Raw genomic sequence first — 19,937 nt, forward strand, 5'->3', positions numbered from 1 at the left:
CTACAATCATATACTGGACAAGCTCAAGGGAGGCAACTCTGCACAGCAAACTGTGGCGACTTGGACAATTGGACAACGCATGTTCGCCTTCACCACAGGAAGCCAAGAAAAGACCTAATATTGTAAAGGTGTCAGTGCAGATAAACTATCAACAGCAAATGTTTTCTCATTTTCACAAATTTAGTAATAAGTTTATGACACACAGAATGCAACTTAGCAAATGCACCCAAAGTACTCTGTCCCAATACAGTACTCCGACACTACAGGCTCTCATTATGCCTGGGGTTCTCAAACTCGCCTTCAGCAAAATCCACGACCCTACTTTTGGAATCACGGTGCCGACGTGTGTTTCGGTGTTTCTGATTGGCACTGGTCACTACGATGGTCTGGTGTTATCTAATCATATTTGGCAAAATGTATTAATCTCAGGCAAAAATGTAAAAGTAGCCAGACTTGTTATGTGGGCGCTCTCATATTCGTCATAGATTATAAACAGGCTTTAATTAACAGTTTTTATATGAGAATTGGTGCAACATCAAAATAATATAATCGATACACGTCAAAATCTGAATCATTAATACAACAAATACATCATGTATGGCATGGTGCAAATCTTGCTGGTGATGCGTGAAGTGAATCGTCATGTTACTACTACATATTATCTTAACAAGAGTATTTTTGTGTTACAAGACCTAGTGATTTCATCCATAGACTTATTTCAGCAACACAAACATTATTCTTCATGTTCATGTTTATTATCATTATCATCACCATGTACATCATCATCTTCCACCAACACAGCGAGCTGGTATGTACAAGTTACATCCAGTTGTAGGAATTCCGCAACTTACACAAGCACTGGGCTGTTGTGAGTGTCTCATTGAAATACAAAATCATGGCAAACATGATTCAGTATATGTTTCCTGAACCAAAGGGCTTGAATGTGATACTGGGAATGCTTCAATCTGATTGGCTTCATCCAAGCAAGCTTGAAGCTGATTGGCTGTTCCTTCTCTTATCTCCATCAGCAGGCTAGATGAATCCCATGTTACCTGCTCATCAGTACCTAGTCCACGCGAGGTCCCGGGCGTTATCACCTGTTTTTGGGTGGTGTCAAGCAATTACCATCAGGATATTTCTCCTTGAAATTTTTGACGACATCTGGATCCTTCAACCTCACACCTTCCACCTGGTTGCCAAGGGTGATCCTACAAACAAGCAGCATGACAAATGGATCATGGAAAGGATTAAATAACACATTCATGTTACATCTCCATGTTGATTCAGATTGGAACTTTATTTCTGTCATATCAGCTTGGACATAACCTGAGACTTTTGTTTGTTTGTTGATAATAACACTGCAGTCAGCAATATTTCAGCTATATGGTGGTGGTCTGTGAACAATCAAGTTTGGACCAGACAATCCAGTGATCAACATCTTGAGCACCAATCTATCACTTGGGATACAATAACATGTGTCGACCAAGGCAGCAAATCTGACCACCCAATTCTCTTACAAGAAGGATGGGTTGCCGAAGACCAATTCTGAAAACAGACCTTCACTGGTTCCAATCTTTAGAACAACAGTGACTTCTAAAACAGTTTTCACCTGACATCGATAATAAAGTTTAAATATTCAAACCATCTCATCAAATATAGAGTGACTGAGTGAGTTTAGTTTCATGCCACACTCCGCAATATTCCAGCTATAGGGCACGGTCTGTAAATATTTGAGTCTGGAACAGACAATCCAGGGATCAAAAGCAGGAGCATCGATCTATGCAATTGGGAACCGATGACGTGTCAACCAAGTCAGCGAGCCTGACCACCTGATCCCGTTAGTGGCCTCTTATGACAAGCATGGGTTACTTTAGATCAATTCTAACCTGGATCTTCACGGGTAGCATCAAATCTGGACTTCAGTAGGCATGTTATACATCCTTAAACTAAACATACATATTTTTGTGTTAAAGCTTTGACTTTAATAAACAATTGTGACTTGAGGTTTGACTATGCAGGTGTACCACCTACCAGTTGGGTTGTACATTGTGGGGTCGGCCAAATAGCTCACACTTCCTGGTACCCGGGGAGAGCCTCTCTATGATACCATAAATCTCATCAGGCTTGTGACTTGTTGCTCGAACCTACAGACAGACAACTCTCTTGTAGACAACACTTCCTAGTAACGGGGACAGTCTCTCTATGATACAAAAAATCTCATCAAGCTTGTGACTTGTTGCTCGAATCTAAACAGACAACTCTCTTTGTAGAAAACACTTCCTGGTATCGAGCACTAACCTCTATGATGCCATAAATCTCACTTGAATAGTGACTGGCTCATACCTTAACAGACAAACAGCTTCTTTGTACAAAAACACTTCCTGGTATCAAGCAGTCTCTTAACAATCTCATCAGACTTGCAGCTGGACGTTAATCTCTACAGTCTACTCTGTCAACATAACACTTCCTGGTCCCAGACAATTGCCTCTCTGATAACGATGTTAACTGCAACCAATATCAGACAAAGCTTATCATAGTCATGAGAACTTGGAACTTAAGGCTGTTGATGTCTCATCTCTCTACAGATTCAATTCAGCTGACAGCTATCATCATATTGTTCAATTTACAACCAGTCACAGACAAATGTTGTCCTCATGACATGAGGTTCCTGTTTGAACACCCTGCGAGCTGGCTCAACATCATACATGACCAGCGTCTACTCACCTCAGCCACGATGACATCACAGTCAAGGCCCTTGTTGACACCTTTAGGATTTCCTTTCACTCCGACCTGAACAAACATGGGACAGGGCAGTCAGTATTGTTTATGGTTGTCCATTGGAATGTTCCAGCCATACATATCGGCTCACACGAGTGAGTTGAGTTTGTTTTACACGCTTTAGCAATATTCCTTTATCACAGAGGTGGCACCACAAACAAACACACTGTACCCAAGTGGGGATCGGACTTAGGGCAGTCAGTATAACCACTAGGTTTATTCACATGTTGGAACCAGTCCATCTCCAGGATGTTTCTCCCTTTTATGACCCAGGAAGATCCGAGTTAGAATTGGTCTTCAGCCATACTACAATATCGGCATCTTCGCTGTCTGAAATCTACAAACAAATGATTCAGGGATGTGATTAAGCTGAGAAAAGGGTGATAATATTAAGTGAAATAAAACTACTGTATTGATATGAATTTTTACATCCGATATTATTATATCGGGCATCTTATCATCCAATCACACCCTGGGTAAATATTCATGGGTGTTTATACAGCTCCACAGATAGGTTCAATATAGTAAGTTAGCTAGGTTGGAGTAACCTAGTGGTTAAAGCATTCACACGCCACGCTGAGGACCCAGGTTCTATTCTAGTGATTAAAGCATTTCACGCTGAGGACCCAGGTTCATTCTAGTGGTCAAAGCATTCACATTCACGCTGAGGACCCAGGTTCTATTCTAGTGGTGGCATTCAAAGCATTCACACGCCATTCGCTGAGGACCCAGGTTCTATTCTAGTGGTTAAAGCATTCACTGCGTCACGCTGAGGACCCAGGTTCTATTCTAGTGGTTAAAGCATTCACACGCCACGCTGAGGACCCAGGTTCTATTCTAGTGGTTAAAGCATTCACACGCTGCATTCACACGTCAAGCCTGAGGACACGGCTGTGGTTAAAGCACCTGAGGGAGGTTCTATTCTAGTGGTTAAAGCATTCACACGTCACGCTGAGGACCCAGGTTCTATTCTAGTGGTTAAAGCATTCACACGTCACGCTGAGGACCCAGGTTCTATTCTAGTGGTTAAAGCATTCACACGTCACGCTGAGGACCCGGGTTCTATTCTAGTGGTTAAAGCATTCACGCACGGCCAGGTTCTATTCTGAGGAGCATTCCAGGTTCTATTCTAGTGGTTAAAGCATTCACACGCCACGCTGAGGACCCAGGTTCTATTCTAGTGGTTAAAGCATTCACACGCACGCACCCAGGCTGGAGGACACGCCAGGTTCTATTCTAGTGGTTAAAGCATTCACACGCCACGCTGAGGACCCAGGTTCTATTCTAGTGGTTAAAGCATTCACACGTCACGCTGAGGACCCAGGTTCTATTCTAGTGGTTAAAGCATTCACACGTCACGCTGAGGACCCGGGTTCTATTCTAGTGGTTAAAGCATTCACACGTCACGCTGAGGACCCAGGTTCTATTCTAGTGGTTAAAGCATTCACACGTCACGCTGAGGACCCAGGTTCTATTCTAGTGGTTAAAGCATTCACACGTCACGCTGAGGACCCAGGTTCTATTCTAGTGGTTAAAGCATTCACACGTCACGCTGAGGACCCAGGTTCTATTCTGTCCTTAAAGCATTCACTATCGAGCTGAGGAACATTCACACTAGTCACGCTGAGGACCGGGTTCTGACTACTGGCCACCGATGAGGACCGGGTTCTATCTCTGGTGGTTAAAGATTCATTCTGCGTCAGCTAGGACCCGGGTTCTATTCTAGTGGTTAAAAATCTAATGAAATAATTTAGAAAAAGCATTCACACATGTCATAAAAAATATGGCTGAGGATAGATTCTACAGGTTCTATTCTAGTGGTTAAAGTATTCACCTGTTTTACACGCCAGCACTGTTGCTGGATATAGGTTCTATTCCCAAGATCACAGGACTTGGAGTGTGAACCCATTACTGGTATCCTCTGCCATGCTATATTACTGGTAATGCTCTATGATGTTTGAAAAACCAGTAATGAAAACCATAATCAATCAATAACACAAAACTTTAAATACTAAGTTTTATAATTGCTCAAATTAATCGGTTTTATCTGTACCCACCAGACAGTGTTCTTTGCCGTGGTTGAGCCAGTGGCCTGTACGACCAGTACGGATGATACGCTGTAGTTGATTGGTCTTCACCCAGATCACCTCATCACATCGCTTGTAGCTGAAAAATCACATAGCAACAGTTATATATAGTCCATGAATTCCCTATTATTTCTGCTTCTTTTTTTCTAATCCTGATCATATATAGTTAATGAGACTATTTGTATCATTTAAACTGATTTTCATCTCATTATATACAGCTCCTGTCATACACCATTGAGTCAAACTTTGGTGTGTCAAACTTACGGCCCCTCTGCATATTCCAAATTTAGTGAAAATATATTTGTTGAGTTGAATCTCAGATACCTGAGAGTATTTATGTAGGTCCCTTCAACACTGACACAACAGTGTCTGGCTGTAAGCTGCCTTCATGGTGCAGGGCTATATCACCTGGAGTCAGTCATAATCATACCAGGACTCCAACTATCCCCCATCCCTCACAGACATGTATTCAAACTCATTTAAACACATGCATGTCTTGCCAACTAACAGAAGTTTCAAATAACCCTCATCCTGTCCCCCAAATAACCTTGACCCCAGCCTATCCTGCATTGACTCACTCTCCTACCCTGCCCTGACCACCAGCCTACCCTGCCCTGACCCCCAGCCCACCCCTGCCCTGACCCTCAGCCCACCCTGCAATGACCCCAGCCCACCCTGCCCCTGACCCTCAGCCCACCTTGTCATGACCCCAATCCTACCCTGCCCTGACCCCCAGCCCACCTTGCCCTGACCCCCAGCCCACTGTGCAATGTCCCTCACCTACCCTGCCCTGACCCTCAGCCCACCTTGCCCCCCAATCCTACACTGCCCTGACCTGAGCCTATCCTGCATTGCCCACCCCCACCCCACCCCACACACACAGACATCCCGGTCTAACCTGCCCTGACCCATCCCATGGGTCTCCATTACATTGTGTCCTGTGTACAACTCACCCCCACAAGTCCAGACATTCTCTCCCCAGCTCCATGGCTCTGTAACAAAAGACACAGAAGCGATTAATGTGTTTGAACTGACAATGTCCACAATGTTATATCAACAATAACTAAGAAAAAGCTAGGTTAATTTCTAAAAAAACATAAATACACTATTCAGTATGGTTCATTATCAGGAACCTTTGTGTACAATGTCAGGATTTGTCGATCAGAAAGTTGACGGTAACCTACCTTCCAGTGACCCACAGGAAGATGAAGCCCTCGTCCTGCAGGCCGGGGATATCAAGGCGCCTCATCTCGTCGTCACTCATCGTTCCGTACGGTAGCTCCATGTGAATATCCCATGGAGGATCGGCCATCACAACGGCACACTTGCCCAACGTCGTCATGTCAAAGATTCTCAGGTCACACTGAATCCACTGTGATACAAGGGCAGAGAGTGGTTAGATTTGAAGCAAATGACTTTTATAGTCAACTTCTTGTACCTCTCCCTCTGTCTCTCTTATCTCTAACCCTTATGGCAATTACACAACTCACACGAAAGAAGAAGCATATTTGCCCACAATATTTGACTAGTTCTACTTTTGGCAAAGAATATTGTTTTGAACAAGTCAGTATTCAGAAAAATTACTCAGGTCAGCTTCAGAAATATATAATTTATTATTAATGAGAGTCAGAATTATCTGGGGGGTTTTTCCCCTGAAACAGAATTTCAGATGCAGTCAATGATTGTCGCCCAGCCCATCCTTGATGCTCTACAGACCTGTGGTGGGTACATGTACACGTCACTCCCCGGTCCGGACTTAGACATGGCCGCCTCCTTCTTCATCAGTGCCATCTCATTCTGGTTGTCTGGGTAGTCAATCTCGTAGTGGACGTACTGTAAACAGGATCATGTGTATAGCATGGTGCACACCTGCAGCAGAGGGCAGTCTTCAGTGCAACAGTCCGATATCCTCCATACCTTAGAGGTATCCATAATGACTGCACAACTTACAAGTATCCATGACAATAACATACCTTACACATTTGACATGATACCTTGCAGGCATCCTCAATAATATACCTTGCACTTGATCACAAGGACAACACACCTGACAGGTGTACATAACCATACCATACCATACCTTGCAGGTACCCATAACGATAACATATCTTGCAGGTATCCATCATGTAAAACATATCTTCCAGATGTAATGATAACATATCCTGCAGGTATAATGACAGCATATCCTGCAGGTGTAATGACAACATTTCCTGCAGATATAATGACAACATATCCTGCAGGTGTAATGACAACATACCTTGCAGGTGTAATGACAACATACCTTGCAGGTGTAATGACAACATACCCTGCAGGTAATGATGACAACATATCCTGCAGGTGTAATGACAACATATCCTGCAGGTGTAATGACAACATATCCTGCAGGTGTAATGACAACATACCTTGCAGGTGTAATGACAACATATCCTGCAGGTGTAATGACAACATATCCTGCAGGTGTAATGACAACATACCTGGCAGGTGTAATGACAACATATCCTGCAGGTGTAATGACAACATACCTTGCAGGTGTAAGGATAACATATCCTGCAGGTGTAATGACAACATACCCTTGCAGGTGTAATGACAACATATCCTGCAGGTGTAATGACACCATACCTTGCAGGTGTAATGAAAACATATCCTGCAGGTGTAATGACAACATACCTTGCAGGTGTAATGATAACATATCCTGCAGGTGTAATGACAACATATCCTGCAGGTGTAATGACAACATACCTGGCAGGTGTAATGACAACATATCCTGCAGGGTGTAATGACAACATACCTTGCAAGTGTATTATGCAGGGCTCCAGATAAGGGAGCGTATTGGCATGTATGCGGATAAAAAATATGCACGATCACGGTGGGAAATAATTTAGAAAACAGCAGATATGAACCACAGCAATGGTGTATGGTCTTAGAATCATTTACAGACGTATTTATCTGAAAAGTATTGTTTTATTGTTTATTGACCTGTTTACACAAGAGTAGCAATGTTGTTGTGCATATATGAAACGAAACACAAGATTACTGATAGTTCATTAATTTCCTTTCAGTACTTTCAATGTACACTTAAGGTTTTCCAGTACTCATATATTGAACAAGTTAGAGAGCACATTACTCTCTGATGTTGAAAAATTATCTGGAGCTCTGTGTAATGACAACATACCTTGCATGACAACATACCTGGCAGGTGTAATGACAACATTTCCTGCAGGTATAATGACAACATACCTTGCAGGTGTAATGACAACATACCTTGCAGGTATAATGACAACATATCCTGCAGGTGTAATGACAACATTTCCTGCAGATATAATGACAACATATCCAGCAGGTGTAATGACAACATACCTTGCAGGTATAACAGCAATATATCCTGCATGTGTAATGACAACATACCTTACAGGTATCCATATGGAAGCAGGTGTTGAGGAAGGAACAGTCTCCCAGAGATTCTACAACACAGAAAACATCAATCATTTACACAGGGCTCCAGATAATTTTTCAACATCAGGAGTACATCACATATGCACCACAACATTGCTAGTCTTGTGTAAACAGGTCAATAAACAATAAAACGATACTTTTTCAGATAAATACGTCTGTAAATGATTCTAAGACCATACACCATTGCTGTGGTGCATATCTGCTACGTTTTCTAAATTATTTCCTACCGTAACGTGCATATGTTTTATCCGTACATACGCGTCGATACGACCTTTATCTGGAGCCCTGTTAGCACATCCTCCACACAGATTCTTTTTTGTTACTACTTTAAAATATCACTCACAGTAGCCTGATATCTTGTGTGGCATTAGTTCACAGTGAAGTATTTCTCCTTGTTTTAGATCTACTGAATGTCAAACACAGAAGAAAAGTACAAAGAGATATCTGTAGCTTTATTATTCAGTGTAATGTAATATACACATTGATTACTCAGTCTAAATGTGTAAGAAGAAGGGTGAGGTAAACTGGGGTTAAGCCTTACATTCCTGATTATTATATTACATAGGAACGTGTACACATGGGAGCATGTCGTTTCCTGACCATGCTAATCACACTTTAACCACTAGGCTACCCCATTGTCCCTGTCGGTGAAGAAACAAGCATGGACATGGTGCTGACAAATGAAGGACTATAATCTGTGTGAATCTGGGATCTAAAGACAGCTGATTCTGGCATGACATAAGGGAGGTAACTCTGTACATACTTTGCAATATGAATTGAATGAGGTGACTCTCCATCTGTGGAGATGGCCCCTGTATTGCCAGGCTACTCACCATCGGTGTGTTTGTGTATGATCTTGCGAAAGTGCAGCTTTTTGCAAGGTGTTGGGTTCTGGCCGACCTTTACACACTCCTCTCGCGTTCCGTACTGGCAGAACTCTTGTAACTGGACCCCTGCAATGTTTCATATGAGTAGACCGTAACAACAACAACAACAACATGTTTCAACTAGGCAGCTCACGTCGCCCGCATCATCACGACCATACAATTCACATGTTGGCATGCTATCAATAATTCCTGTACAGATGAAGGAGCGTTGACCTAAGGATTTCAACTTCTTTATTCTTTCAGTGTGCTTGCAACTTTATCATGCATGTAGGTTGTACCTTTAAAACTTGCTTGATGCAGGTACAAGCACCTATACTGAAATGTTACACTGACTGAATAAAGGACCTGTTGCCATTGATACTACAGACTCAAAACTGCTAATTAACACTATACTGACACTTAGCACTAAACTGACACTTAACACTAAACTGATGATTAACATTACACTTAACACTGCCACTTAACACTATACTGCCACTTAACACTAAACTGACACTTAACACTAAACTGGCACTTAACACTATACTGACACTTAACACTAAACTGCCACTAACACCATACTTACACTTAACACTAAACTGACACTTAACACTCAACTGACACATAACACTAAACTGACACTTAACACTAAACTGACACTAACACCATACTGACACTTAACACTAAACTGACACTTAACACTATACTGACACTTAACACTATACTGACACTTAACACTAAACTGACACTCAACACTAAACTGATGATTAACACTATACTGCCACTTGACACAAATTGCCAATTAACACTAAATGAGCACTTAATACTAAACTGCCACTCACACTATACTGACACTTAACACTACACTGCCACTTAAAACTAAGCTGGCACTTAATACTAAACTCACACTTAACACTAAACTGACACTTAACACTATACTGCCACTAAACACTAAACTGACACTTAACACTACAGATACTCAACACTATACTGCCACTTAACACTACACTGCCATTTAACACTAAACTGCCACTTAACACTTTACTGACACTTAACACTAAACTGACACTTAACACTATACTGACACATAACACTAAACTGACACTAACATTATACTGATTAACACTATACTGACACTTAACACTACTACTGCCACTTAACACTACTGCCACTTAAAACTAAACTGATGACTTAACAATATATTGACACGTAACACTAAACTGACACTAACATTATACTGACACTTAACACTAAACTGACACTTAACACTATACTGACACTTAACACTAAACTGCCACTTAAAACTAGACTGATGATTAACACTATACTGACACTTAACACTAAACTGATGATTAACACTACACTGACACTTAACACTATACTGACACTTAACACTATACTGACACTTGACACTAACTGTCACTTAACACTAAACTGGCACTTAACACTATACTGACACTTAGGTGAGGTGAGGTGAAATTGGGCTTAACGTCGTGCTTGAGAATATTTTGCTCATATGACAACGTGCATGTGTGTGTATGTGTATGTGCAGCTGCTTGTACTAGCCCAGACTGAAGCTGGTTTTATAGTGCTAGCTCACTGAGATACCATGGCGCAGTGAAGCATGAATACCCCACTCAGACACATTATACTGACTCCGAGCCGACCAGTCCTTGTTGTACTCATCAATGCCAAGCGCCAGGCAGGGACCAACAAGTACCATATTTTAACGTCTTTTGGTATGACACGGTCGGGGATCGAACCCGCGACCTTCTGCTCTCCGGGCGGATGCTCTAACCACTACACCATGGAGGCGGTCTACTGACACTTAACACTAAACTGGCACTTAATACTCAACTGACACTTAACACTATACTGACACTAAACTGGCACTTAACACTAAGCTGACACTTAACACCAAACTGACATTTAACAATCCACACTAAACTTCCCCTTAAAACTTAACAGCTGCTTACAGATACTGGTACTCTTTTAGAGGAAGTGAGCTTTTATTTCTTGGTCTACAGATTATATTTTGCTTAATATCGCAAAAATGACGGTTTAGTTCCCTTACTGTTTCATTTGTTAAATGTAAGACCATAATACTGAAATAAAAATCAGCAAATACTGTGAACATGTTTGAACGGTCAATTTTTGCTATGGCATCCACATTACGATAGACAAAAACAAATTTAGGCAACATTCCTGTCACTAGTACCACTATCCAGCCTTCAACAGACATTCCAGTTCATCAGTCATGACCCACTGTTAAATTTAAAACCCAACTGTATCCATGAAAACCATTACCTCCACGAGACCGGAACTTGTCCACCATGTATTGTTCCTGTAATGAAATAGAAGATTCTCAATGCATGGTTCATACATAACTTTAACGAGTGAGAGAGTTTTGTAAAATGCCACATTTACTATTATTTCAGTAGTATCTTGGTGTGTGAGCACAATGTGGGAAGAAAACCGGAAGTGCAGCAGGTCTAGGAGAATATGATAACCAAGAACAAATTATGTATTTTTATACTAAAGGATTTGACCTAAAATCAATTTTGTTTGGAAACCAAAGCTGTTCCTCGATAGTAAACAAAGAACTTTTAATTTCAGTGCACTCGTTTATAAATTTAACAGGCTGATTAGATCCAAAATAATTTCTTCATATCACATATACTGTTTAACAATGATTGGCGTTATTTCTCGTTTTTGCATTTATATGTCAATAATTTCGTGCTTTCAAGTTTACACAGATTCCCGAACGTTGGTTGGTTGAGAGAGCGATCATGTGATCTAAATTTCAAGGTTCATTACTCTTGAACCCCTCTAATCGTTCATACTTGTGTAAACACAAATTATGTATTGCGTTTTCGCTTCGGTTTCAAGGACCCCCAATAATTGGTGATACCAATTTTTGCGAACGAACCTGTTTCAAGTCACCCCAAGTTTGGCAATGTCACTACCAAACGGATTGAAACATTGTTCCTTTTCACAGGAGTTTAATGTGGGAAGTTTTGCGGGTTCATCCGGAATATGTTTTTCTGCCCCGAGGTCTGTTTAACAACTGCTCAATAAATTTCACAATAAACAATCACAAATAACCAAGAATACAACAAGATCTGTTTCCTATTGTTATACGAAGTCGGTCAGTGTATTATTAATTACGAAGTCAAACAAGGTATTTACTAGTGAAAAGGTACAATGCCAGTTTGTTAAAATGGTATTGTTATTGCTTCTGATATTTGTTTCTGTTTGATAATGTTATTGATTATACTTATTAAAGCAGTTTCAAACCTCATAAGAATTTGTTGTTATATTTTAAAGATCGAATACTTTGAGAACTATTTCTTCAAGGGTTGGGATACATGTGTAAAAGAAAAATCGGAAGTGTATACAAACATCGCTGCAATAACCATGAAACGTTCTTGAACCGAATGGCATTACAACATTTTACAGGTATTAAAACACACTAAACAATGATCATACTAAAGGATTGGGTGGAAAACTTATGTGTATACTTCAAATTGCGAAATTAGTAAACAAAGAATGTCAGTTAATTTGTTTGCACTCGTTTATAAATTGAACGATGTCTGATTTGATTCAAAATAATTTCTTCATATCGTTCAATACTGTTTGAACACCGCTTTGACATCGTTCATTTTTCAGTGCAAACACACGTTTTGCATTTATATGTCATTCACATTGTACATTCATCATGACATGTTTACTCTTCCTTCCATTGTAACCCGGAGCGGTATTCACATAAGCTTATGCTTGTTTACCAATCTGGTTCCTTTCTTTGGAAATAAATATGTTTAAATCAACCAAGAAACAAAAACAGAACACACTGATACTATTTCACTCAGTTTAATTTTAAGGATTTACCTCATTTCCATTTCAAACATGTATTTTCACTCTCATCATGACCAATAACATGACCATTATCTTTATGTTTATGAACAAACTTGTACCCCTCAAAGAACTATCCACTGTCATGACAACAGCATGTCATGTTTCAGGTTATGGTTGCTACCTATCCAACAAACCAAGTGAATTCTGATGAGGTAGCTATTATCCACTACCGACATATGAAAGATCATATGTGCTCAAAACATGTTTCTAATACTCATAAATGTAAAACATTATCTATCAGTGAAATTATTATAACTACAGCAACAGTAACTATTCCAGGATTCCTGTACCTTGGCTGTGGGTTTGCTCAGCAGCTGTAGAATCTCCTCGTTCACCTTCTTCTCTTCCCTCTCCTTAGCAGACTGCATAGACAACAGGCTCTGCAACATAAACACCAACACTTAACTGACTGACTGACTGAGTTTGGTTTTATGCCGCTTTTAGCAATATTCCAGCAATATCATGGCGGGGGACACCAGAAATGGGCTTCACTCATTGTACCCATGTGGGGATTCGAACCCGGGTCTTCGGCGCGACGAGCCAACGCTTTAACCACTAGACTACCCCACGCCCCCAACACTTAACACACAGACATGGTTACAGCAGGTGAGAGAGTGAGCGTGGTTTAATGTTGGAATATATTCCACCAATATCATGGCAGTCTATGAATAATTATGTTTGTGACAGGTTAACCAGAGGTTGACAGCATAATCCCAGTGTCACACAATAGACAGCACACACACAACCAACAGCGGATACGAGAGATCGACTTCCCATTTCGACTGAGGAACAACTGTGTCGTCTTCACTGAAATAATATACAGACCCAAGTTATAAGAGTCTCAGGAATATATACAGGGTAAGTTTGATGTTCCTCACAACATCTACAAGAGTGACATGCATGATACAATTTACACTTTTTGTCATAAATATATTGCAGATTGTTCCATTTTATAACATATCAAAGCTATTGGCATATCAATAAATAATTCAAGATTTCATATGCTTGAAGCCACATGGGAGACATCGTTAACTTCACTTATTCTGACAAATCTTTTTTTGTGCAAATACTATCATTTATTGTTAGCAACATTTTCATTTATCCTACCTCACAATCATAAATGTTGTTTCTATGATTGGATGAACCAATCAATGTACCCGTGTTAGTAGTGTTTTGGAGCGTAGTAACATTTTCTCAAAAATGTTACCCGCTGGGAATGCCGAACTGTGGGAATTCATTTGGTACATTGTGTTAGTAGACATAAACAAACATAAAAGGTACATCAACCTATATCCCCTCATGAGTGAGTAGTTTAGTTTCACGCCCGCTTTTAGCAATATTCCAGCAATATCACGGCGGGGGACACCAGAAATGGGCCTAACACGTTGTACCCATTTGAGAAATCGCACCCGGGTTTTCGGCGTGACGAGCAAACACTTTATCCACTTGGCTACCCCACCGCCCCTGCCCCCCTTGTGACCAGTGAACAACTTATAATATGAACACAAAGAGTCCCACCTGTCTCTCTTCCGTTTCTTCGTCTTTCCATCCTGACCCTCTGAAAATGCAGACAACTGAAAAGGAAGTAGATTAGCATCAGTGTCTTCTCAGAATGTTCAACAAATTTTCATTCCATTGCCTTTCAGGTGAATATATGCAATCATAACCTAAACTCTTGATGTAAGCCCAAGGCTAGCACGGCGAGTGGACTGTCAAACCTACTACACCTTCACGTGCAGTACTCATAATACTAGAAAGTTGGGTAGATATATTCTGACCCTGACATGGCATATGACAAGAAATTCTTGGCTGGATTTCTTTATCTAAACTAAAACATTATTCATGATTCAACACAAGCGCAGTTACCTATCTTGGTTCCCTATCTACAAGGCATTCAGAGACAGAGAGATGGAACATGTAAGCCCCTGTTAGACTATAGTGAGTGAGTGAGTGAGTGAGTTTGGTTTTTGGCTTTTAGCAATATTCCAGCAATACGGAGGGACACCAGAAATGAGCTTCACACAATGTACCCATGTGGGGAGAACCCGGTCTTGATGGCGCGGACAGCTTTAACCACTAGGCTACCCCCATCGCCCTGTTAGACTATAGAGTAAGGTCATAAGGCTGCATATGCTTTGTGGATAGAGACCTTGATTATTTGTCACAAGTCATTCAACAACCTAAACTACACAACTCTGAAGTCAATGTTACCTCTTGTTCATCAGGACAAGCAAGCATGGAAAAGTGTTTTTACGTTGAGCCTGTTTGGACTAATGAACTTCATGTGTCATTGTTTTACACTGCATTGTAAAGAAAGACAGAGGATGAATACACAGAGAGCATACACTATGATACAGAGACTGCTACCCACCTTTGCCAGATCCAGCGAGTTGATCTTTAGTGGTTGACAACTAGATTTTGATCTTTAGTGGAAATTCTGAAACAAAAATATAGTTGATATGATAATTATGTGTAATTGCTTGTACATGATGAAACAAAATTGATTAAATGAATTGTTTTCCGATTTTTCAGTTCAATCTCATGGTCTGAAAACTTTTATCATGATCATGTTAGTTATAACGCTGATCAATAAACATGATGACTATGTTTTTGCCAACATATTCATATTGGAACCAGCAATGATGTATACAACCATGGTAACCAGTGGTGCCTTAATGGTAGCCATACAAACTGACCACACACTACTTAACTACCAACACCATTATGATTATTAAAATTTACATGATTAGTGAGTGTGTTTAGTTTTCGCCGCACTCAGCAATATTCCAGCTATATGGCGGCTGTCTGTAAATAATTGAATCTGGACCAGACAATCCAGTGATCAACAGCATGAGCATCTGTCAACCAAGTCAGTGCAAGCCTGACCACCCGATCCTGTTAGTCGCCTCTTACAACAAACATGGGTTACTGAAGATCAATTCTAACCCGGATCTTCATGGGTCTCAAGATTAGTAACATAATATATGAACATTGACGGATTGAGTGACAAAGACAACAATCAAATCAGTTTTGACTCTGGCTATCAAAGGAAAGCATCTCTGTGGTTACTATCTAACAATTTTACATAAACTAGTCCAGAGTATCTTCTGATTCATTTTTTTCTGTCTTTACATGATAAAATGTTTCCATGGTTTGCTATTGGACTTACTAGACCAAGAGAAGTTTTCCTGGAATCAGGCTTTAAACACTTGGCTTAAGTCGCAGACTGAAACTAACATCTCCCACTCACTTGATCATCTGTTGAGCAGCAAATTTCTGTAACAATTCCTCAATGCAAGACAGCTGTGTCTCTCTCTTCCCAACATCTTGGTTGTGAGATCTGTTATCATGCGTGAATCAGAGGGGATCTCGAGGTTGAAGTCACATAAGACCAGCAGCAGGTTCCGTTCCACATCAGGGTCAACAGAGTCTGGCTTCTTGGCAGCTGCTTCAGCTGCTGTTTGTGAGGGTGGAGACGGACTGACACTCCTGGTTGTTGATGGAGTTTGAGAGGTACTGGCAGTCGCACTCACCTGGGACGAGCTTGATGAAGACTCTGAAACCATTCATTATGACAAGTTGTCATGGATCCTTTAGTTTGTAGTAGGGCTAGCTAAAAGATTGATAATCAAAAATATCGTCAATGGGAAGAATTATCAATGATTATCGACATGAAAATGGAGTCATCAATAGGGCTGGGACGATTCACCGATACATCACCATACATTAAAGTTTGATACAGAGAAAAATACGCAAGTATGATAGAGTTAATTGTTTGCTTATCACAATAGTGTTATTGTTATACACAAATACCTTGAAACAAATAATTTGGCATCTTTATACTGTGTCATTCTTTCGAGGTGTATGTATCGTAATACGTATCGTATCGCAGGTAAAATATTGCGATATGTATTGTATCGTGACATAGTGTATCGTCCCAGTCCTATTCATCAATATTATCATCATAAAAACTATTGTTATGAAACATAGTTTATATTTACACACACAATACACAAAGCTACGTCTTTATTTATAAACTGCATCTAGATTATGTAATATATGTTCATGAAGTTGTTTTGTTTGTAATCCATGTATGAAAATGTCACCACTTGCCAGTGATGATTTCTTTCAAACATTTTTCTTTTTTGCTCAATGTTACTTCTCCGAAAATTATCGATAATCGATCTAAATTTAGTAAATCATGGTTTAATAAATGGTTATCGATCTCTATTATCTATATCAAGAAACATTCCTAGTTTGTAGGGTAACTTTTGGTTATTTTGTCCCTTGATATTTTGTTGTTATCATGGAGTCATTCAGGCTATGAATCTAGTATGATGAGCACTAAAATACAAGATGTACCCTGGAAGTAAACATATTTAAGTTAACTGTGCTAGTAAGATTGCAGTTTGCTATACCACGACAATTGGGGGTGTCCACAGAAAATGTGCATACATCAATAATCATGGTACTGAACATTATCGATGATGTCCATCGAATTCATAAACTTAACCATATTCAGTGACCATGCTGATTTCAGTAATCATGGTAATATTATCTTGTTCCATCGGCATACTTCTGTCATACCAAGATCAGGACCTCAAGATTAGTAGAATAATTTTATAACTTGACAAAGTTACTCAGCCCATGTACCTGAGGATCACAGTGAGCCACTAATCAAACTTCCCATCATGATGTTATTTACACAGTGAGGCCATACCTGCGGGTGTTGTTACGGTGCTAGCTGCTGAGGCACTTGTTGATGCAGGTGACTTCAATTCAGCAACCAAACCTTCTCGTTCTCTCTTCCTCTGCTGAAGCTTCGCTCGGAGAGAGTTATGTCGGCTTTTCACAGCCTGGATATCATCCCAAGTATCTGACATGATGATATATTCTAATGTCTGCTGATATAAACAAAGGTTTCCCACCGTAATGTTAACATGTATGGACGTTCATGTTATTGTCTCCACAAAATCCGCCATTTCCAAATGAGTAGTTATTTTCTTACCAATTATTTCAGTCAGAAACACCCACAGCACGAACAGTCTGCAATTATTTTCCTAAGGTGTTAACAAAACAAAATAACTAATAATCCCAGTTCTTTAAATAGATTAAACTATAGATAGGTGAACTATGCATTAGAAAAAAATATTTTGAAAAATGATTACTCCATGCTTAGACTGGGTTCCGTATACTAATATCTTAAGACGCACAGTTATTTGCGCGCACAATTAATAGATCCAGTTATGTCTGTCAATGGGAGATAACTCTTGTTGACAAAAAGAGACCACCCGTCATAAATGAAGTGTCGTACAAATTCTCGGTATTCATTGCCGGATGACAAAAATATCAAACCTCCATCGGACTTGAGATAGTTCACATTTGTGCAGTCTCACTGCCCTTTGAGAAGCTAAAGTGCGTTTTACAGCATTATACTAATCCACACGTTATAAAGTCATCAAAAGATTCAGGCTGTATTTTCTCTGAGAACTTATCAAAGGCAAAGATAGTTCATATGAATAAACTCGTATAGTGCAAAGTCGTCTAGTTATATGCTGGACTAAGGCAAAGACAGCATTCAACTAAAACCCGTTATTGATTTTATTTAATGCTTTAGCTGGAAAAGTACTGCCAAATATGCCTAGATTTCGGTAGTGAGGAGAAGAAGTAAAAAACAATGTTTTCCATTAAGATTCATTTGTGATAAGAGAACCCGTCTTTTACAACTGTTACAATTTTATGATATCACCATTGGTGAAGAAATTCTCTTATATTCTAAATGGTTTGATAGAGGTCTCACCTAAGTACGTGACTTTATAAATCCTGAAGGAAACTACCTATCATTTGAGCAATTCCAATACACTTTTGCACTTGATGTCAACTTCCTTCATTATTAACGGTTAATCTAGGCTATAAAGAAATACCAAGTTAAGAGTGAAAATAAGTAAACCAACATCTTACAACATGCCCAACTGGATGATAATCTTGTTGTCAGGAAACTGCTGTCAATTAAGAAAAGTGCAAAGTGTTATTATTTTATCTTGAATGCATGTGATACCTTAAATGTAAATATAAATGGGAGCAACGTGTTCTCTCTGAATTAGACTGGGACAAAATATTTTTAAAACCACTTAAGACTACTTCAGATACCAAGCTGAGATGTTTTCAGTTACGAATTATTCACAGTAACTCATTTTTATTTTAAAATAACTTAACTGACAGTAATTTATGTTCTTTTGTCAATGTTGGGTTGAAACAATAACTTCCAAACATTTTAGCATACTTTGTGAAAACAAGTTCAATGCTTCTGGTTCTTAAACACTTTTCAGCATACTGTTATGAAAAGTTTAGTGCATATCCCTAATTTGAAGTTAAATGTCAGTGTAAACGGTTTTTTAAACATCAGAGTCCATAACATCATAGCTTTAATATGAACCTCAGTATCAGAATTAATAGGTATAACAATTGCGTTTTCAACTCTGGTATAATCGTGCTTGTTTCTTTTCAAGATGACTATTTTCCTTATATGATTTGGGCAAACTCTGAAGATCCTTGGTACAGATATATTTTCTTCACACTGTCGGTTTCACACTGCACACACACGCGCGCGAACGCACGCACGCAAACACACACATATTTAATCAAGAACATCATGGCGAGAGGATGTACGCGTGTGCGTGTGCGTGTGCGTGTGCGGGACAGTTTGTACCAGTCCGGACTAATACCCATTTACAATATATTTCTAACCCATGGAGTGTACATGCGGCACGCTGACACAGACAAAGTACAGGGAGCTTGTTTTATCCCCACAGTTGTGAGCACCAGGCAGGGTAACAAC

At 39.9% G+C, this 19,937-nt stretch overlaps 1 protein-coding gene across 1 annotated transcript; it reads right to left on the bottom strand.

Annotated features, from left to right (window-relative positions):
- Window positions 1-733: 733 nt before the first annotated feature.
- On the bottom strand, window positions 734-18,103 carry LOC124283470 (N6-adenosine-methyltransferase subunit METTL3-like). The gene is given in 17 exon segments (XM_046719531.1): window positions 734-1,208; window positions 2,032-2,144; window positions 2,725-2,790; window positions 4,836-4,944; window positions 5,819-5,857; window positions 6,050-6,237; window positions 6,582-6,698; window positions 8,271-8,326; window positions 9,152-9,271; window positions 11,492-11,528; window positions 13,390-13,536; window positions 13,891-13,906; window positions 14,606-14,673; window positions 15,471-15,522; window positions 16,350-16,417; window positions 16,420-16,655; window positions 17,820-18,103. Coding segments are annotated over 17 exon segments (1,710 nt in total). The 5' UTR covers window positions 17,983-18,103; the 3' UTR covers window positions 734-1,093.
- Between the last annotated feature and the right edge of the window lie 1,834 nt (window positions 18,104-19,937).

Source organism: Haliotis rubra, unplaced genomic scaffold (assembly GCF_003918875.1).
Source record: "Haliotis rubra isolate DU_JTF1 unplaced genomic scaffold, ASM391887v1 Scf317, whole genome shotgun sequence".
NCBI classification, from domain to species: Eukaryota; Metazoa; Mollusca; class Gastropoda; order Lepetellida; family Haliotidae; genus Haliotis; species Haliotis rubra.